The 23,207-nt window shown below is 38.4% G+C and overlaps 1 protein-coding gene across 11 annotated transcripts in view; it reads left to right on the top strand.

Moving 5' to 3' along the window:
- Unc5d (unc-5 netrin receptor D) overlaps positions 1-23,207 on the top strand; it is a 546,216-nt gene that overhangs the window by 434,507 nt on the left and 88,502 nt on the right. For 4 of the 11 annotated variants that reach the window (XM_004855393.4, XM_004855394.4, XM_004855391.4 and 1 more), the window contains exons 5-8: positions 108-288; positions 1,146-1,313; positions 3,019-3,183; positions 17,965-17,997. In XM_004855393.4, the coding sequence (XP_004855450.2) occupies positions 108-288; positions 1,146-1,313; positions 3,019-3,183; positions 17,965-17,997 (547 nt within the window). The remainder of the gene's footprint in view (positions 1-107; positions 289-1,145; positions 1,314-3,018; positions 3,184-17,964; positions 17,998-23,207) is intronic. The other 7 variants (XM_004855395.4, XM_013076085.3, XM_004855396.4 and 4 more) reach the window with 3 other exon arrangements.

Genomic DNA, 23,207 nt, shown 5'->3' on the forward strand with positions numbered 1-23,207 from the left:
CAGTGTGTTAGGTACATCTCTCTCCCACATACCATAACTACTCAGCTTCTAATTCTAGAAAAGACTTATTTTTTTAATAACTTGTAAACATTCTTTTCTTCCTGCAGGTAGAATGGCTGAAAAATGAGGAACCCATTGATTCTGAACAAGATGAGAACATTGACACAAGGGCTGACCATAACCTAATCATCAGGCAGGCAAGGCTCTCTGACTCAGGGAATTACACCTGCATGGCAGCCAACATAGTGGCCAAGAGGAGAAGCCTGTCAGCTACTGTGGTGGTCTATGGTAAGACCAGCCCCAAGGCCATGACTGCATAGGGAGGGCAGAACTCAGAGAGGCAGAGGGATGTGTATTTTATTAAAACCTGCTACACATGGAGCTGAAAGGACACAGAGGGTCATCAGCTGCAGGGCGCTGTCCTTCTTCCCCATTTTACAGGCAAAAAACATCCCTATTGCTATTAACGTGTTTACTGTTCCATCTAATATCAGCCTTCTGTGAGATAGGCAGTGACATTTCCAACCTCTCTGTTCTAAAAATAATGAAAGATTCATTTATTTTCTCCCATTGTGTTTATATTTGAAAAGCATCAAGGTGGGCAATTTCTGCTTTTCCCTTCCCCTAAACCCAACACCACCCCCATCTTCCCAGTATTGCTGTCAGTTAGTTCCTCTCCTGGCATAATGAAATCCACCAAAAACAAACACTACTATTTGCTGACTACCTCACGTATTGTATAAAAGAAATTCCCAGTTATTTAAGTAAAGGCATTCCCTTTCACAATAGAAGAGCCCTGGGATTTATTTTCAAAGCACTTAAGGTAATACAAATTCAAATGCTGATATTTTCTTCTTATACTGTGGGCTTTCAAGTGCTTTAGTGATCTGCTGATGAGTTCTTCCTCTTTGTCATAATTTCCCTGCAAAGCGAACTCTCTGGGTCCTTCCTTTTGCAGAGAGTAGTTGAAGCATAGATGAGATGAGGCCCTTGCCACCTCACAACAGAGCAGCCAGTGGGGCTCCATATGGTTTTTTCATCCCCGGATGCCCAACTCGCAATACCTGGCACAGTGGCTGGCACATAGTAGGCAATCAGTAAAAACCTCTCTCCTTGTTTTCTCCCCTCCCATTTTTGTCTCTCAGTGAATGGAGGCTGGTCTTCCTGGACAGAGTGGTCAGCCTGCAATGTTCGCTGTGGTAGAGGATGGCAGAAACGTTCCCGGACCTGCACCAACCCGGCTCCTCTCAATGGTGGGGCCTTTTGTGAGGGAATGTCAGTGCAGAAAATAACCTGCACTTCTCTTTGTCCTGGTGAGATATACGCAGATTCCCTTTTCTCTTCTGATCCACCAACACTACTAAGCTGGTGTAAAGCAATCAGTGTAAACTTCCTTTCCAAAATCACCCTCTTCCAATGTCTCCAAGTCTCTGTCCAAGGTGTTGATGTCAACCTGTAGTAGCAAGAATGTGAAATGGCTCTGCGCAATGATCTAGGGCATAGTGTTTTTGTTTTTTAATATTCAGATGACACTGAACACTTACTATCAATAAGCCAAATGTTTTGAAGTATTTTTTTATACTATCAGTGTTTGGTTGGACTAAGCCACCCCTTCTCTCTTTGCATTCTTCTGCTTTATGAAATGTATTTGTATAACAAATAGTAAGCAGGGACTAGGTAAGAAATCTTCATATACAAAAAAGAAACCAAAACCCTGACCCTTTGTCAGTTGTAGCTTTGTATTTATTTATAGTACAATTGGCAGAGATTGTACACTGTCACAGCAGTCTGTATTTTACATTTGGTCTGAGCTTGCCTTTCTTTCTAAACAGAAAGAGACTTCATTTACCAAATATGTCTCCTATCAGTTCATTTGTTCATCTCTCCCTGGCTGTAACCCAATTTATACAATGAGAAATAGATGAGATGGAAGATGGCTTTCTTTATGGAAACCATATCCTCCCACTGAGAAATAAATTGATCCTGCATCTCACATGCACTACAGAACATTAACTCTAAGGACACCGGCCTAGAGTCTCATGTCTTTTAAAATTTCAAATTTAGCTTCTGTGAAAGCTAAGGTGAGGGTCCCACCAGCAGCATATTCTTGGAGTTTCGATTCCTATTCAATAAACATTTATTGAGTGCTTACTATGTGCCAGGTATTGTGCAGGATATTTTTAAACATATAATGTCATTTAACTCTGTGTTGTGAGTTGTTTTATCCTCAGGTAACAGAAATGGTAAAGTGAGGCCGCATGACTTACTCAAGGTTGCTCAGCTGATAAGTTTGTAGAACCAAGACAAGAACATAGACACTTTGTTTCAAGTTTGCTAATTGCTTTAAAAATTACATTATCTTAACCCACATAAGCATGGTTAGGCTATTCCTGGGAGGTAATAGGGCAATCGCCTTGAACATCTGCCCTAATCTCTAGGGTTGATCTTTAATGGAATTATGTTGTTTGCTCATTTCTATATATGGCAGCAATCCATGACCTGAGAAATTCTATTTTCACATCCTGGCATCTTGGGGTTTGACTGACCTGTTTTAGTTTAGTGCTATCATTATATTTGTGTTCAACCTTTTATTGTTTAGGGGCTTTTAGGGCTTAAAAATAGTTCATTTTACCCCCTGTTCTAAACGGTCAAACCACAAGGCAGTGGCTGATGACCGGTAGTTGCTGTGCCGGGTTTATCCATTTCAGTTGTACTTGGGCCTGGAAAATTGGGAAAGAATAGATGATGACATTATTAGCCAACCCAAAGGTACTAGTCATTCAAAAACTTCCCTAAATTCAATAATAAGTCTTATCCTAAAATAGCAAGAGAATTATACCACTGCTTTTATTAGGAAAGAAGGCAGGGAGAGAAGATGCAGTATTGTGATCTAGTATTTTGATTTTGTTTTGGTAGTTTCTTTAAAATCCAGGTGTAAAGGCAGCAGTGGATCTGGGGTGAGTCTTGCCCAGCTGCTTGATTCCCTCTAATGGTGGTTTCTGTTGTTTCCCTTTGAAGTGGATGGGAGCTGGGAAGTGTGGAGTGAGTGGTCAGTCTGCAGCCCAGAGTGCGAGCATCTCCGGATCCGAGAGTGCACAGCACCACCCCCAAGGAATGGGGGCAAGTTTTGTGAAGGACTCAGCCAGGAATCTGAAAACTGCACGGATGGGCTCTGCATTCTAGGTAATGTGTTTTATGTAACATCTTCGCATCTATTCATGATGTCTACATATTTTTATATTTCAAGAAATAATGTCACAACCATGAATTGGGTTAAAGAAGTCAGCAGAAAACCTGATCACCAGGAGCAAACAGGGAAAGAGTAGAAAGTGTAGAAAATTAAACAGATATGTTTCTGCTAGAGATGGGGTAATTCCAAATAACTTAATGTAATCAGATAATGTTTTAAGAGGAATAGTTTTAGAAAATACTTAAAACTCTTAGGGACTACCCCTTTTATGTTTGATAAAATTCTGATACTGATCACTGTGTGCTTATTGTTTTCCCAAGAATTTTGCAATATTATAAAGTATTCAACACATTTTTATAGTTTAAGATTCTTTGGCAGGACATATGTGTTATACCTGTATTATACAAATAGCTCTGGGGTAGGACGGAGGATGGCTCCTAGGAAGGAGGTGGCTTTGTGTGCAATTGGTCTGTCATGGTAGGAAATGGGTTGTTCATTTTTAAAAATTTCAAGCCTTTGCTTATTCCTGAGATCACACAATTACTATTTCCAAACAACTATCTCCCTGGGTTATAAACAAAAGTAAGATTAGAGTCAAAGAGAGACAGGTTTTAATTTGGTTCTATGACTTATTTGCTTTGTGAACCTGGCCAAGTCATTAACATCTCTAACTGTAAATACCAAAAGTGATCACCCACTACCTGTTGTCAAGGCTACATATTGAAATATGTCTGAATCTTTCATGGAATAAAGTAGTCAATATTAATCCTTCCTCTGGTCACTGATGTGGATTGCTAAAACATGTCAATTTTGCCTGACCTCCTAGAAGCAGGAGTCTGAGGACATACATATTCTCTAGAACTAGGCTGCCTTCTTGGGCACTATCCTGCGAAAATGCCACAGCTAGTAGGCTAAGATCTCTTCAGGAATGTGAGTCACTTTTTATTAGAGAAGATGACAATGTGGAGGAAAGAACTCTGTTGCTTTATTTTTCTATGTTTATATGACTGGGTACACTTGAAGGAAGCACATGCTAACTGCTGTGTTTTCACAATAAATCTGTATGGTGAATACATTGTTTAAAATGGTTAATACATTGAAACAAGGATCAACTAATCACCCATGGTGCCTTTGTTTGCCTGTGTAAGTACTAAGAACCCTGTGTAAGACCTAGTCCAAGGGGCTGTGATGGAAGACAACATAGTCATCAGTATCAGTGATGAAAGGACTATGTGTTTCAATAAATATATACCAACCATTTGCCTTTTCAAAATGCCTTCCTCCTTCTTGAATGAAACAGAAGGCAAATTCAATAGGAAGACCTTTAAGAAAATATGTTTTTGACAACCTTTAGATACTACTGGGTTCTTTGTGAAACATACCTCTAATATGTGAATGTTTTTTTATCATTGTGGCTATATTTTTAAATGGATGCAGTTAGGACTGTGAATTTTGTATGTCATAAAGAACGATGACAGGATAACTGTTTGGCAACAGGTCGAATTTTATAGATAATCATAGTAATAACCATCACTATCAGCTATACATTGCACCTCTACCTGGGGAAAATCTATGGATATCTGACTTCATCCTGAATTGATGAAGAGTCTGAGAGTTACTGACTGAAGACAAATAGTGGTGAGCTCTTAATGTAAGAAGGAATGGTTATCAAATTTGTGAATATCATTGATTTGTATTTGTGATATATAGAGTCACCCATCAGTAGAGCAAAAGTTTTATCAACACTGATAATGTACTGGCAAGTTTGTATCCCACTCAAAAATCTGAGATGACATATTAGTTTGGGTTCCCCAAAGAAACAAAAGTAATAGGTTACAGAAAAGAGATACTTCAATGGAAAGATAAAAATACTTATTGTGAGAAATTGGCTTATGCAATTAGTAAGACTGGCAAGTCCAAATCTGCAAAGACAATTTTCCAATTCAAGTGCAAGGTTGGTAGGCAGCAGAACTAAGAAAACCTTATGTGCTAGTTCAGAGACTGTTGGCCAGGATAAGCAGATATCCCAGTTTAGAGACTGTCAGGGGGAAGATTTTTCTCTCAGGGCGGATTCAACCTACTGTTTTACTCAAGTATTCAACTGAATGAATGTGATCCATTCACATTACAGAGGTTGATCTGCATTATTCATTCTGTCAGTGCAAATGTAACATTCTCAAAGAAATGGCTAGAATATATGACCAAATATCTAGGCACTCGGTGACCCATGTAAGTTAACACATACAATTAACTACCACAGATGCATATGTGAAATTGTAAAAGCTTAACCATTTCCCAGAGTCACTCAGAGGCAAAGTTAAGGCAGTGATTTTAAGTAATTTGTTGATTTCCTGAACAAATCCCTCCTGTGGAAATTGGCCATGTGTGGTTTTAATCACACATGAGTAGTTTCCTGAGTACTCTGTTTGTATTTTCCTACAGTGCAAATAAAATAGCTATGAAGACATTGAGGCTTGGAATGTGTTCAGTCTTGGAGGTAGGATCTCTGTCAAATCCACCCCATGAGTTGAAAATTCTACATGAGCCTTTTTTCTGTTGTCTATTCATTTATTACATTCTCTTTTCTATTTAAACATGGTTTTTCTAGCATCTTTTGCCTGCATAGTATGTAAATTAGGATATCTACAAATGTGATCAATGAGTTTAAGAAATACAGTGACTAAAATTTTCTGAGGGAGAAAAGGTGAAGTATATGAAATCATAGAAATGAATGAGATATACTTCAGTGGGAAATGGTTGTGTTATAAAAGCCCAACACCAAAATGTATTCTGTCTTTGTAGACAGAAAGAGGCTACCAATAGCAACACAAATGAGTAACTTTTTAGCTTGAACAGGAAGTAATGAGCATCCAGTTCCATATTTCCAATATTACTGTGTTCCTCACTGATTCTCTGTCATAGAGCTCATAATGAAAGTAACTAAGCTCTCAGGATTGAGTTTCAACATAGGCTGGCTTTGATTAAAATAGCATTTGGCAACAGCTTTACAAAGCAGTAGCTTTGCTGAAGGATCTAGGTCATATTACAACTTGGGAATTTCCTTCATTCCAATTTTTCTCTTTATACCAAATATGAAAACAATTCCTCCATTCCCACCTTCTCTTGGAGTTTTGGCAATGACATTGCTTGACTCTTGGATGACCTAACACTGCTTTGATTTTTTTCCCTGTTTTCTCCTTCAACAAAGCATCTGGGTTTCTCCTCTTGTCCCTGACTGCTGTATTTCTCCTAAACAGGAAGCTGCCAGCTCTGAATGATCACTTTAATATTTGGGTGTGATTGTTGCTTGGTCAGTTGTGACTGGAGCACAGAACCTTAGTGTTATGTTATCACAGGTGGCCACACCTAAACGCTCTCAACAAGAAAATAAATACCTCATGCTAATGGAGTAGAATCAGGCCATTTTGCCAAGAGCAATATATTTTTAAATCCAAATTACAAGCATAAACACCCAATGCCTTTAAGGTAGAACATTGCTTTCTCATAGAGAAAAAGTCATTATGGAAAATTATACCCATGACTGTAAAGAAACAAATGTGGATCTATGTTGTCTTAGCTTGAACACCAGAATCGGGTAGCTTCCAGACCATCCTCTTCTTTTGCTGAGTCCAGCTGCTGCTCTGCTCTGAAAAATCACAGTCAGAACTAAATAGGAACTGAAAGATGGAAAGGGTGAAGTGTTTATTTTGATCACGAGCAACAGGATAACTTCTTCCTTTTTCTTTATTCCAGTAGAAATAAAACTAAGGGCTTTGGCTTGAGAAGATGAAATAGATCTGCTTCAGAAGGGATTAATGACTAGATGTGTAAAGTTACTAAGCCAGAGAAATGCCACAGAGGCCTAAAAAGGAGAGAAGAAATCTTCAAGGCTGAGCTACCTGAGAGCTATCTGTCCTTCTTGTCAAGATACAGCATAGGTCAATTCAACATTGACAGTTCAGAAAATGAAGCATTGGTTAAATAGTGGTTTGTTTTCATTTCTGATGGCTACATGGATAAGAAATGTTTGAATTAACACTTTGGAAACCACATGAACAATAAAGACACCTACACAATAGAAGGTTCAAATAAACATTCCCAAGCTTCAGCTAATAATTTAACCATCTTGTCCACTTAAGGATGTACATTAATGACCTAGGATGCCCCTGAAAGGTGAACCTGTAATCACATGAAAATAATGGTTGCTTCCTTAAGCACTTTTTCTTGGACCATTCTAAACCTCATTGTTATCTATTACAGAAATTACCTGAGTACCTTCCTTGTATTTCCTAGGGCACTGTATAAGGGAAATTTTATACTGGACATAGCTCAGAGCATCTGAAACAACTCTTTTACTTTTTATGCTAATGGTTTGCATATAGGATTATAACAGATGAATGTCTTATTAAAAGAAAATTCATCAATTATTTTCTTTGGACGAAGATTTCAGGATCATATTTGACTTATACTTTATTGAATAAGTTCATACATCAGAACCACCAGAGTAAAGTCTACATAAGAAATGAAGTGAGATCAGTGAGATGATGTCACACAAAGGTCCTTTTCTGGGTTGTCAGCAAGTATCCTACTGCTTGCTAATTCTCCCAAGTTTCTTTTTCAATTAAAAGCTCATTCCTACCGATCTGTAGTACATATTAGGTGCTCCTTTTAATGTAAAGGTTTTCCCTAAAAATACCCAATAGTTTGCCTTTCTGCATAACAAACAATTTACTAATTCAGAGCTGTCTTCATGCCTCCTGCGTAGCAAATGTGGATATAATATTGTAGACCCACAGGAGTAATAAGAATATAGATTTGGCCGCATATGGAGGCATTGGCAGCTTAACAACAATCTTTTCCCCATGCTCTAATAAACACTGTCCCATTATGGGACTTGGTAAGAAGACCACTGAGTAGCAAGCTTTAATGACACAGAGTGGAGTGGATGAAGTTTTCATTGTGCTTAATTAAAAAAAGAGTATCTCAATACACATATGTCTTAATGAAAGCATGCTTTTAAATTCTACAAATCCAAACCTGTTGCTTTTTGTTTTTACCTTATGATAAGAAGACTTCCACTGAGTGCAGTGTCCCTGGTGGAACTGAACATAGAGAAGATAAAGAATAAACCACAAACAATGTATTACCATAAAATTTTCCCTTTTGCTATCCACCCACTCTAGACTTTTCTATTTCTATGCCTTGTTAATAAGAAGATAAAGGAATCTGATTTTTTTATAACATAATCCTCCTTCCAAATGAGGACTGGCCTTCATCCTTTGGTCCTTGACTGATGTATATTTCAGAAGCAATTAAAAGTCTACAGCCTTCTTATCAACCTGCTCTGAAACACTGAAGATGCCTTTTGTCATCCAGGACGTGCTGCTTCTGTCACTGGCTTCTCTTTATTTCTTCATGGGTCTATACTATAAGTACATAGTCATGACAGAGCAACCTAAGTAATAACTGCTTTCTCAGATAATAGAAATCAAGACAATTATTATGTTCATCTGTCTGTCTCTCTGTCCCCCACTCTCCCCCACTCTCCTCCACGTCCTCCTCTACCCACTTTTTTCTATTTGTGTCCAACCCCACCAATATTTTTCAGTCTGTCCTTTTCCTCTGTGCTTATGTTCTTTTGGTGAAATTAGACAGGAAACGCTGTGTTATATTTTAGAAACAACCTCTGGAGTTTTGTTTGTCTCATTCCTACAGACACTGAGAGTAGGGTGTTCAGGTGCCCCTGATTCATTAGAAAAATGTGTATTCTAACAACTGACAGAAATGAGCTTTATAGAGCAAATCCTAATCTGTCACAAATTCAAAAACCCCAAAACATACACACTGCTTCCTGGACTGTACTCAAACTACAGATCCCAGGATTCTCTTGTTTTGCTACTCATTCTGGAATAATTACATGTCTGGGACTGTTGAATGTCTGGAACTTCTTTTATTCCCATTTGAAGATACTTAAGTTAGCCATACTGCCTTGTTTTTTTATCAGTATTTTTAATGGGTGATAGGTTTAGTTCTCAGTAACTACTAGGTCTCTTCTATTCCAGAAATTTCTGCCCTATAAAGCATTAGTTCTATAAATTACACATTCTATTTTTGCAGTGTAATTAGTTCAGGATTCAGTAGTACAATACTTTGGATAAGAAATATTAGTTTGGACTAGAGAAAGATTTAATGTCTGAGATCATAGAGTAGTTGGGCTATAAAAGAAATGGCAAGAACTCAATCAATGAAGTGATTTAAAACTGAGTTATCTAGACTTGTAAAAAAAATTCAGTGGCCTCTGGGGTGTGCTGAACAAAGTGAATTAATAGAGATAGAGGAAAGTGCTCTATTTTTATTCTACTTTTTCTTCTTAAATTACAAATTAAGTACACATGCCTTTTCAAGATCATTGAGAAAGGCGATAAATAAAATGTAGATATTAACATCATCAATAAATATTATCATTAGCTCCATTAACCCGCTCTTCCTCTTTCTCCAAAACGATAGCACTGCAATAAGAAAAGACCTGGCTCTGCTTATGTTTGATTATATAGGACAATGTTAGAATTTGGAGGAATGGACAATTGTCATGATTATTTAGGCAGATACCATAGGCCAGAAAAACAGAGCTCTGAACTAGGAGTCACAAGTTCTAGGTCTGAGTTCAGATGTTTCCTGTGGATCTTGGACAAATCATAATACTGAACTTGGTGTCTATTAAAATGAGGAATATGAGCATTATGATCTGTAAGTTTCATCCCAGTTTAAAACCTTGAAATCATTGTACTTGTGTAGGTGCAGTGTAGTATTAACATGTATATACAGGCACAAAATGAAAGTGTCATATACAATATAAAAATAATATCACCTTTATGTCAGTGCTTTCAGATTGTTTTAACCAGTTTTGAATTTATTCTAATTCTGTCACCCTTAAAATTAATCATTGGCATAATAGTTACATAGAGTAAGGGGGTAATTATTATATGAAGCAAATTGTTTAAATCTATAATAGTCCCCCAAAAGTCTCACATGTTCAGAGGTGTGGCTTTTGGAAAGTGATAGGATCGTAGGGATGCTACGATCCTATAGCCATCAGTGGCTTACTCCATTGATAAGTTTATGGCTAAATGTGCTGTTAGGAGGTAGGGCCTGGTTAGAAGGTATGTGTCACTGGTAAGTGTGCCTTTGGAAGGTATGACTCCCTCTCTGCCTTTTCCTATCCTCTCCATTTCCTGGCTTGCATGAGGTGAGCATCTTTCTCTCATCATGCCCTTCCAATATGCTGTTTTTTGTAGAGCCACAAGGCCATGGACTGAATCCTCCAAAACCTTGAGGACACTTGATTTCCAACTTGGTCTTTAAACTTCCTCATGCTAGGAAAATTAGAGCTGCCATACAAACCATGCTACTTGTACATAGAGTCTGTCTACCTTGTTCTCCTGTTCCCATTACCTAGAACAGTAAATGGAATACAGTTGGTACTCTGTAAATTTTTGTTGAATGAATCAGTGCTTATAGCTTTGTATTTTATTTCTGTAACAAGTAGTACAAAGGCAGGGTTATAACCTTCCTGTTTTCTTTCATTGAATTCTTTATGAATTATCTTCATTGTGGCTTCTCAATGAAGAGTTTGTAGGGAAATGCTAAAGAAGCATACTTGATAAGTCAAATATCATATAATCTCACAAATGTGTAGAATCTAAAAATGCCAAAGTCATAGAAGCAGTGCAGAATGGTGTGGCATTGCAGTTGGGCTTAGGTAGGCTGTGTGAGGAGATGTTAGTAGTTTGAGCCAAGCACGTACAGTCATTCTGGAGATCTATGACTTTGGCATTTTTAGATTCTACACATTTGTGAGATTATATGGTATTTGTTTCTCTGGATCTGTCTTATTTCACTTAGCATGTTCCTTCAGGTTCTTATGTTCTGTTATAAAGCCAGGCTTTTCCTTCTTTTTAGAAGCTGGATAATATTTTAACATATGTATGCACATACACACAAACATTTTTGAAACTCATTCACCCATGAATGGGCATTTAGGTTGTTTCCATATCTTCATTATTATGAATAATGCTGAATTGAACAATATTTTTAAATAATTAAAATATATATTGAATATATATAACTTTTGCCTTAAAGTAAATGATCACCATGACACTAATAAGTGCTTCCCTTAAGCTCGAACTATGGATAAATATTTCTGAATATTTTTGTTCAGTTTCAAATATGCATGTGTTTCTAGTACAGATGAAAGCTAGAGAATCAAAGCAATAAATCACAGGATAGGAAAAGGATTTAATATGTATCTTCACTTTGAACAGAGTTCAAAACATTGTACTTCATTACTTTGAGGCCACTTTCTGAGAAAATCTTACAGACCCATGTTTAAAACTATGTGCAGCCAGTAGCTCAGTAACATGTTTTATTCTGTGTATTTGTCACTAACACAGAATTGACAGGAATGGATCCACATAGGAGTGAGGTGGTGCGGTACTTGTATTTCTTTGCCTGGCTTATTTTACTGAACATAATTAATAGCAGGTCCATCTATGTTGTGACAAATGCCAGAATTTCATCCTTTTTATGGCTGAACAGTATTCCTTTGTGCATTACTTTGTACGAAGAGTAGTGCTGACCCAAAGCTGGGGAAATCGTAAGCAGTGAGATGAGGAGAGTTTGTTCAATCGGTATAATGTTACAGTTAGAAAAGAAAAAAAATTTCTGGTATTATTTTGCACACTAGGGTGACTATAGTTAATTATACTATAGTATATATTTCAAAAGACCTAGCAAAGAGAATTTTGAGTGTTTTCACCAAAAATAAATCTTCTGTTTAAAGTAATAGATATACTAATCCCCCTGATTTGTTCATTATGGGATTTGTGTATATATTAAAACATTGCCTTTTACCAAATACATACAATTGTGTCCATCAAAAGTAAAAATTTTAAACATGTTGATATGAAGTCTAGAAAGTTAAATAATTTAGTTTAAGAAGAAAATATTCAAATATAACTTGTGAAAATAGTTATATTAAAGATACTTGTATGAAATTCAGAATTTGACAGAAAAGAAGGGGGAGACTATAACTTCTAAATTCGCACTGATCATGGGCATTCCTGGAAGGTCACTACCATCAAAAATGACCTGTGTGAGCCATCTGTTGTGATACCCTTCTGACTTCACCTAATTAACATGACAGGAACTCAAACAATTCTTAGGGAGAAGATGTCACTAGAATTGTTTCTCCTTTGCTAATGTGCAAGCATTTTTATCTAGGTGAATATTTTTGCTCTTCAGTGCTGGAATTCCAGTAATAAGCCTGACTTCTCTGGGGAAACCAGTGATTCCTCTAACAGACATCATCAACTGGACAACTCCAGAAAGGACCTCTGATAGTCTCTGTACTTGTCCTCCCAGGACATGTTCAGTTCACATTATAGATGTCTACACAGGCTGAGAAGCTTGGACTTGTTGGGTGGGAGTTAGGAAGTAAGAATTTAACTAAGCTCTTAAAGCCTGAATAAATGAAACATACCAATAATCAATAATCTCAACCTCTTTTCTACCTATCAGCCAATAACCAAACATATACCTTTTAATTTCATTTTTCTCCCTACCTTTGTTTCTGTGACTCTGTGGTCATAGTATCACATGAACTAATAATTTAAATATGATTTACATGTTAGGGACCCATAACTGACACTGCTTACAAAAGTATAAAATATATCAGGAGGACATGTATGTAAGAACTGATTTGGGGAAGTTTTACTCCTCATGTTTTAGTAATTGTAAGACAAACTATCCAGAGAGGGGAGCTATCCAAATAAATAGAGTAATCTCCAAAGATTTCGTGACAGAGTCAGAAACTTATCTGTGCCTTGGCAAGAGACATGTATATGGGACATTGGAGGAAGAAGGGCATGCTAGGGGACAGGCCATGATGTGGTCAGTAGCTTTGAGATGAGACTGCAGAGTTAATAGATTTACCACAAGCGTGTGGCTTTGAGTTGAGGTACTCTGCTGAAAAGAAAGTCAGATGTGGTATAGTGGAACCAGTTAATGTAAGGCCATAAAGGTAAGGAGACTACTTGGCTATGACTTGGAGACAATGAGGAATCATGGGAGAATCTTGCATGCTGATGCCAGAGAATTATTGCAACAAATAAGGAAATGAGGGCCCAGGATTTAGTTCAGTGATGCCACCACCTGCCTCGCAAGCACAAGGTCCCAAGTTCAATCCCTGGTACCAAAATAATAATAATGATAATAATAATAATAATAATAATAATGATAATGATAATGATAAAATGAAACTAAGGAAAAAAGATGCATTATTCTTATCAATTTTAGCATTCAAAGAATATGGAATATACAACAACACAAAAAGTTTTCAAAACTATGATCTATAAAGGAAATAATAAAAGTCATCATTGAAAATAAAAAGGTGGTAAATAATATATCTGATGAAATAAAAAAATGATACCCATTGACTATAAGGATATATTGAAATTGCTATCTAGGAATAGCATTGCTGTCTCAGTGGATACTTAGTGGCCCTGTGACTGAAGCTAAAAACAGTACAGACTGTATTACCAAACACATCTGTACGGTGTTCAAATAATCACAACTAGCAGCTTTTGAGGAGTTGTCCCTGGCCCACTCTAGGTTAGAGATGGAGCCCATCTGTCTGCAATGCCTTCTCCCTTGGGCTGCTCTCTGAGGTCCCGGGAGGTGGGCTGCACTCAGCTGATCACATTTGTCCCCCAGTAGAGAGAGGTAGGACGTAGGTGGGTTGTAGGGATGCAGTTTTAAATAGCTCCTAAGAACAGTGGATGCCATGGAAATGATTTACAGGCATTGATATAAAAAAGGAAATCAAAACAGCAAAAGAAAATTAGGAATGAATCAACACCAAAAATGAAAGGTAGATGTTGCTCTCTGTCTCCTTCACACACTCCCTCCTTTTCATGCATATACACATACATGCTGTCACACACAAGCTAACAGAGCAGTATTATCACTGCAGTAACAAACAACAAAAGAAGGCTGAGGAACAATATACAAAAGATAATTATAGATTTGTGTTGTTAAAAATGATAAATGGCAATTTCATGTAGTTTTGTGTTAATATTTCTATCACCACATACATGTATATTTAATCATATATATATAAATATATATTTAGGGAAAAACCTAGACATGTATGTATAACAAAACATTAACAATGGCTATCTGTTTACTATATGTTGAGCTTTTAAAATTTCTTTTGTGCTTGCTTATACTTTTTTATTTTGAAGGCAGTAACTACTTAATAGCTCTGTAAACAATAAAAATGATTTAAAAGAAAAAAAAGACAATTTAAAACACTATTAAAAACCACTTTCAAATCTAACTTGTAGTTACACAGACTACACAACTGATTTATAATTACTTATCAATTTTCCTTTACCTTGAAGATACCTCTCAGTATATAACATAGAACCACAGCTCAGCTGCCACTGGCTTGAAATATCAACATTTCTCTGCCTATAGTATACAAAAGGGACTCTCCTGGGCCTATCTGTGAACCATAGATGCCCCCCAAGGACCCTTAGGGAGGCACAAACGGACTGTGATGGGCCACACAGAGTCCCAGGTATGTTGCCAGGAAGTGGCAATAATCATAAAAACATGAACCCCAGTTAATCGGGATCTCCTGGAGTGGGGCCCAGGCAAGTGCATTTATTTTAAAAGCTCCCCAGGTGATTCTGTTGTACCACCCACATTAAGAATCACAACCCTAATGGATTAATTTACTAAGGGGTCATTTGAATATGGCCTTTGAGAAGATGTAAAATTAAAGCAGAGAGGAATTTGTTGACCAAGGCCAAGCTGTTGCATGGCCCTGCACCTTTTGAGAAAATAATTGTGCAAACACAATGATAGAACAAGGAATGTGGGGTGGGCAGTTCTTGCAGAGTTAGAGGGGTCAGCCTGTGGTCCTCCCTGGTTCTCACAGTGAACCGATGTCAGATCAGACATTTCTGTTCAGGAAAATGCTCTGTGTTGCAGCTTGCTGTCAGGGTTACATTATTTCACACAGATACTGGACAGCAAAATCCAGATTTGATGCTGAGGCCTGGGGACTAAAGCTCTTTTGGGCCCCAGACGCAGCCAACTTTTTCCATCAGAGGACGCTGCCAGATGCACAAGACATGCTGGATTTCAGCAGTAAGAATCTTGGCAGACAGAGCAGCCCTTTTTTTTTACTCTGTTTTAAGAAATCATTTAGAATAAATTTTGCATAACAGGTGAAGGCAAGGGAGCCATAGCAGCCTTCTGGTTTCTGCCCATCTTTTTACATATGAGGAAACCACAGTTTTGCTTCACAGGGGTCTCATAAGAGCAGAGGCAAGGTCTAAACACTAGTGTAACTTTCATTTAAGCATTCTCAAAATTCAGTTACGACTTATCTCCAAGCAGTAGCATAAGTAGGCATTTTTCTCTCTGAATAAATTTCATAATAGTCACCATCACTATTAGCAGTTACTTAAATTATTAGCTACCATTGCATTTATTGAAGACAGACATGTTAGACTTATACTGCATGTGTTTGCATTTATCATCATTTCCATTTTACTGTAGAAAACACTGAGGGCACGCAGGAAGAAAGTAGAAAGTTCAACATTTCAATCTACTTCTTAGGCTGAGTTGGCCCTAGTTTCACACTGACAATGACCATAGCGTAAGAGCATACGCTGGGGGGCAATGGCCCCTCCAGTGTACCTTTGTGGGCCTTGGCCTGGGCACTTTCACACTGTTCTCTATTTCCTCTTTTAGAGATATACCAGCAGAAATCTACCACCCCAGTTTTGGGTGTGGATTTTTTTTTTTTTTTTGGCCTGGCTATATTTGATTTTTTTTCAGAGTCATTATATATCTCACCAGTTTTAAATTCAGTTTTATTTTGGGACCTGGCATAATCTCCGTTCCTGTGGTTCAGAAGGAAGAAAAATACTGTTAAGCTCACCCAGAGTTCCAAACAGATGTTCTGCATGCCTCCTCCTGTAGTGATCGCAATGCATCACTCTCCGACGTCTTAGCCTTGGCCTGCCAGCACTGCTGCACCCCTGCCAAATGCTTTCATATACCATGCAATAAGCAAAAACTGAAGTTAGGTTAAACCCACCAAAGTCATTTCATTCTAATTCTTGAGTGCATTAGCATCTGGACTTCCACGGCAGCCACCTGCTCTGGGGAAATCTAGTGGTGCTGAGTCTGTGCAGTAAGGAGTATGCAAGTGTCATGTTTTTAAAACCTGACTCTGTAAAAATCTGACATGATCATATCTACTTAAACAAATTATTTTATGGGGATTTTTCTTTTTAAAGAAAGATTTGCCAATATTACCCTTCAGCATCTCACTTTCTCTTTCCTCTCATTTGCAAATGTGTGATTTATTCACAACTTGTAAAGGTTACCTCCATAACCAATTAGATGGCAAAACACACAAGAGCTGTATTTAAAGCACACTACATTTATATACCATGAGGCATTTTTCTGTCCAAATCAGCATTGAAGGTAAGCATAGGTTAGGCTACAAAAGATCCCATGGTGGACTCTGAATATATTTATCTGCCTGGGAGGGTTTCAGTGCTGTCAGTTGGATAGTATTTGTGAAGTGCTCAAATGGGTAGTGTCGTGGATTTGATTCAGTTAAAAACATCCAAAATGACAGTCTCACCCTGGGCAGCTCACCTTCAGGCACACAGAGCAGAAGTCTGTGGAAGGAGACCATGCAATACAGGCTTAGTTCTTCCAGTCCTCCAGTACTGCACCTAGACCCCAGAAAGGGATGAGAGTAGGAACAAATGCTATGTGATCCTCTGGAATGTTGGTGTGGTATCTGAAGGTTAGTGACTTCTGCAGTGTGGTGGCTTCTTGTTAACCAGAGATAGGACCAGGGGAGAGGGACTAGGGAGTAGAGGTACTGTGGTATAAAACCAAGTGAGCCACAGAGCCATGTCTCCATGGAATCAGTATGCAAGATTCGATTTGTTGCTGGGAGATGGGACAGGAGAGATGATGGAGGGCACTGGGGAGAAATGACAAAAATGACAAAGGTGCTGAGCTCTGACTCCGAATCCTGCCCAGTGTCTTCTCGCCCTGCACCTCATCTGGTGGCCGCTGCTAAATACTGTGGTTATAAAATGACTCACTTTCTACTGAGAGATGCTACATATTTTAACAGACAATGAAGACATGAGGCAAACAAAGTGATTTAACAACACAACCCTAACATGCTCACAGAGTCACACCCAGAGCCCCAGAGAATGGCTCAAGAGGTGCCCTTTGGACTCCACATCCACCCATGATTACAGCAAATCAGTGCAGGATCACTTTGAATATTTATCCACTGCCTTCCCTTTCTATCTTAGTATATAGTGAAATTGCATCTCTTACCTGATCAGGCTTGTTGCTGTACATAAAAAAGGAATGGGGAGCAAGCTCACCATCCTTATCATGCTGATAAGAATCTAGCATAGGCCACACAGAAAAATGCTAGGGAACCTGAGGAAAAATAAAATTTAAAAAAATAATCATCTTAGGAAAACATTTCAAAAGAGACAGATAAAATGTTAGAATGAAAAAGAAAACTATGGACAGCAGAATCCATATTATCTGCAAAAAAGTAGAAAATGTAACAGGTAGATATAAAGTGATATAGGAAATATATCTGCTCCATGGAAATTTATTAAATGCAACTTTCTTTTTCTCTTTCTTTCTTTTAGATAAAAAACCTCTTCATGAAATAAAACCCCAAAGTAAGTTATTTTTCCTCTTGTGAATATAATTTATTCTCATATTTGCTGCCTTACTGTTGTACTTGTTTAGGAACCAAGCAGAATTGAAGTCCCTGTGAAAGAGCCAGTGCTTTGGGGGCTTCTCACTGAGTTCAGAGTTGCCTATCAGAGGTTTAAATAAAAAAGAAATATGCACACCTCTCCCCTCCCTCAGAGCAAAAGTAAATCTCTCTTCTTGATTCTTTCTGCCTACAAGTCCACTGCTCTGCAAATGTCATCTAGGATTCTTATTTCTGGAGAAATTTATAGCATTAAAATTAATAAATATTTGTCAGCACACACTTTCATGAGAGCAGGCTTTGGTCAAGAGGCTGACTCCAAGCAGCTCCATGGAGAAGGAACAGCAGGAGGCAGAGGAGAAAGCAGAGCTGTTGAAGCAAATCAGAATCCTACTTGCCTGGACCTCCATGGCAACTGGGTAGATTAGGAGCCAGAATTCCACAGTGAGATAATTATGAGCTGAGAATGCTGATGTTGGTGCTAGCTTTCGCTTGCTAGATGCAGGCTTGCTTACTAAAGAGGCTTTGGCATTATTTCTACTTTTGCATCCAGTAGATTTGGAGAAAGGAACATGACTTATATGATTAGCAACTTGACATTCGACCCTGCAGTCCTTAGCTTTGACTACTTTAGAATCACCTGGAGGCATTTTTAAAATCCCAGTTCACAAACTGTATCAATGAAATCAGAATTTGCATTGAGTGGTATTAGAACCCAGAAATCCCTATTTTTCAAAGCTGCCCAAGTGAATCCAATGTGCTACTTAGACTGAAAACCACTGTCTTAGAAAAGTATTATTCAAAAGGTAGATTGGAAGCCAGGAATTGTGGTGTATGCCTATAATCCCAGCACTCTGAGAGGCTGAGACAGGCAAATCACAAGTTCAAGCCCAGCTTTGGCAATATGGCAATTTAGCATGACCCTTATATATGGATGTGGCTCAGTGCAAAACTCTGGGTTCAATCCCCAGTAGTGGGGAAAAATATATTGAATCAGAGACCACATGGATGCAAATCTTGGGATGTGGTTTCTACTAAATATACCCCACCCCAAAACAGAACAAATGAATTAGAATCCCCAGTAGGGGTTGTTGCCAAGAATCTACCTGTTAATATGCTCTACTAATATACACTCAGAAATAGGTACCTCAGGAGAGATGCCATCAGCAGCACAGCTCTTAGCACTGGCAGAGTTAGCTGCTCAGCTGGTTTGCTTTGTAAAGCTTGTGGAAGATGTCCCTGCCCAATTTCTCACATTTTGGGATAAAATGAATAACATCTGATCTTTTAAATCCAACAGCATTAAAATTCAAACAGCTTGAGGGAGTTAATAACATTTATTAGTTAACTTCTTTGAAAGAATTAAGACTATGTGAGGAGAGATAGATAGAAATGGGTGTCTTGAGTAGGCATCAGGAGACAGGTGAGAAATAGCCAGAAAGTCCATCCTGCTCACCATTCCTTCTGTTCCAGCAGACAGGCTGGAGATACAGTGATGCCGTTACTTGCAGAGTCTGGGAATTTTGTGAAACACCAAAATCAAACTCTCTTCTTTCTCTCCTGTCAGCTGCTCATAAAGGAGTATTTGGTCCCTAAGGAACAGCATGAGTGATTTTGAATTCTTAGTAAGATGGAGGTTGGGGGAACATGGCTGTGCATGTGTTTGTGTGTGCACATGTTGAGCAAAGAAGAAAAAAAACAGTCACTGAACATTTGGCCTTGCCTGTGTCCCTGGGGAGGGGAGTGTGGGGACACTCAGCTCCTCTTGGTCACATGTTCACACCATCAGTTGGTTCTGGTGTACAGCAAGAGCAAGATCTCATGTGGCCGTCTGGCGGCCAAAGTGAGGGCTACTTAGAAATTCACGTGTGTTTTAAAAATTAATTTCACACTTAGTTTGTGAGTCCTGTGCCATTCTAATTTGGTTACATCTGTACTTCCAGCCATAAACCCCACAGAAGCCATTTCTTGTCCTTAGGGACTCCTGAATTAGTTTTTACTTGGGATTCTCACTCCTGAGCACCATGCTTAATTGCTGGATACTGCAACGGAATTGCTTAAACAGTTTTAATTTGTGATTTCCCTAAAAAATAAAACCTTAGCAGAATCAATGTGATTGCAAAAGGCTCCCAGAGGAATCCAATCGGGGTTCTGTAAGCTGCATGGTTAGGAGTGCATTATACAAATTCAGGCTGCAGTGGTTCTGTCAAAGTGGGGCTTAGTTTAAGACTACATGAATCATCACTCATGCAAAATCCAAGTCAATTATGAAGATAATGAGAAACAACCTGTTCCTATATATAGCTGTACATATGATCCCCTGCCAGACCTGGTGGATGGGAAGCATCACTCGGAGTGTTAAACACAGTCTTCCAGCAGCAGGCGGGCAGAGGACCCAGCTCTGAGTTGTAGGGAGGTGCAAAAAAGAAAGTGAAGTCTTAAGATTCTGTTGGCAAATCATAATGACAAACTGGGGGAAATATGTGCACTGCATAGCTCATGAAAGCACTTATTGTAAATGAGATAATTTAATCAATTACGTTTCCTAATGTACTAAACCGAATGTTTCATTTTCTGCTTCTGCACATCTTAAATTATCTTCAGGTGCTTTATGAGATTTAATCATAGTTAATAGAAACTTCATTACCATCAAATGTGCTTTCAATAAATGTTGTGTAACAATGTCAGGAGGTGCAATAAAATATAGTAGGTTGTGAATGGCAAACACACACCCAAAGAGCCAGACTGAAAAATGGTTCCATTCAGACAATGAGACTCCTTGGCAGCTTGGAGAATGTAGTTTCCTGAAAGACTGAGAGCTCCTGGGGTGTGGTTGGTTGGGCATGTTCACCTGAAGGGTGAACTAACAGGATTTAGCTTTCCTTTTAAAAATAGCTCAGCTCCACATGTTCTCTCCTCATCCCCTTCCCACATAGTTGTTCTGTACCTAACAGAGATGGATGCTCAGCATGAATCCAATTAATAGCTTCAGAATCCAGTAGCTCCAGGACATCTTCAGTTAAATATGTCCCCATAACCTTGATTTGAACTTCACAATTGAATTTATCCTGCTATGTCCCTGTCTCTAATCTATTCTTCTTCACATCTTCTCTATTTCAGTGAATGGTTTACCATCAACTTGGTTGGTTTGAGTCAGAAACTTGATACCCTCCCCTACTCCTTTCTGTCTTCTTCATCTCCCTTCTGTTCAGTACCTAGTAAATCATCACAATCTGATTATTTTACCAAAAGAGATCTCAAGTGCATTTGCCTCTCCCCATTTATACTGCACTGAAATCCTTCCCTGTGTTCATTCAAGTTATTTACTAAGTGCTTACTGTGTGTTAAAAGATGTTCAAGGGGATGGAGAATCAGCCCTCAGCACAACACATAGTTTCTACTTTCATAAATCTCATGGTTTCAGCGAAGGGAAGTGGGATAAATAAACAAGGCAGAAAATGCACAGCCCTGAGTGTGATCGAGATAGTGTAAAGCATTATGAAGAGAGATACAATAGGGTTAGGGATTTAGGGAAGCTTGGAGGGAGGATTCCTTTTTGGTGTAAGATGTTCAGAGATGGTGTCTAATAAAATTATACTTGAAAAGAGACCTAGGAAAGAAGGAAACAAACTTCTGGGTATCTGGGGAACAAACATTCAAGACAAAGGAATAGCAGGGTGCAAAGGTTATGTGACGGGAGCTTGCTCAAAGTCTGATGGAGATTAAGGAGGCCAAGATACTTGGAACTAGTGACAAAGGGAAGAAGAGTAAAAGCAAAGGTCAGAGAAGTCAGGTGAAGGACGGATAAACTCCATAGGGTATCCTAGGCCATGCTAAGGACTTTGATCTTTTCTCTTGAGAAAAAGGGGAAGATTTTGAGGTCTTTATTCAGAATGATATGATCTAATATTTTCAAAGACAAACTCTAACTGCTGTAAACCTATAGAGAAACAATGCAGATGCAAAGGGATCTGTTACAGTAATCTCTTATGACAATAATCTGGTACAATCTCCAGGATGTTAGGATAATCTAGATTAAAGAAGACTGTAGTTTGGGCCAAATAGTAACAAACATTAACAATTGATTTGCTGGTGAACTGGGTGTTGAGTATAAAACAAAAAAAAAGTTACAGATGATTCAAACATTTGGCTATGCAACAGGAAGGATAGCACTGCCATCATGGAAATGGGGAAAGCTTGGTATAGCAAATCTGGAGCCGGAATCAAGAGTTCAGTTTGAGATACCTATCGCATCTCTAGGTAGGTTGAGTAGGCAGTTGAATATATGGGTCTGGAGGACAGAGGACTGGGCTGGCTAGTGACATAAATTTGAAGCTTGTCAGTGTCTGGATGATATTTAAAACTATTATGTTAGATGAGATCACTGGATAATGAGAGCGAATAAAGAAAAAAGGCTAAGGAGTGAGCACTGCAGAGCCCTATCACTTAGAAACAGAGAAGAACAGAAGTCACTGTGGAGGAAAAAGAAAAGCAACTCCATGACAATAAGAAAATCCAAATGACAAGTACTTTCAAAGAAGAAGTTTAAAACTTCAGGATATTATCCTAACCAGAATTCCTACAGTTGTCTCCCTGTATCCAATTTTGCCATGCATTAATGTGTCTGACCTTTCTAAAACATAACTAATCACATCACCCTCCTGTCTCTTCAGGAGCTCACCTTTGTTCTTAAGATGAAGTCCAGAGTACTTTGTGTATGACCTGGACCCAGCTTTCTTCTCTCAATAGCATGGGTTTCTCTTGATCAGCATAACCACTAAGTATTTTCCTTTCTGGATGTCATCATTGCTTTCTCTTCATCCAAACAAAGCTTCTTAGTTCTCTAACCCTTGGGCATTGTGCCATTGCCTTATCCATTCTTTTATTTCTGCCTAAAAACTCTTTTTCTTCCACCTACCCCTTAATCTGGTTATTGATTTTTCCTTCAGTTTTCAGTTCATGTCACTTTGGCAAGCCCTCAGTCCCCTACCACCCAAGTTTGAGTTAGTTACTCCTATAATTTTATCAGGATCAAACTGTTTCCCTATTTTCATTCTATGCTTTGCCTTGATACTGGCCTGGAATCCCCAGTAATAGAGGGCATCCGGTATTTACTGTAGAGTCCCATTCATCATTTTACCTACTGCACTTACCACAGAGCCTAGTCTATAG

Source organism: Heterocephalus glaber, unplaced genomic scaffold (assembly GCF_053883595.1).
Source record: "Heterocephalus glaber isolate CG9 unplaced genomic scaffold, H.glaber_assembly_v1.0 deba00001461, whole genome shotgun sequence".
NCBI lineage: Eukaryota > Metazoa > Chordata > Mammalia > Rodentia > Bathyergidae > Heterocephalus > Heterocephalus glaber.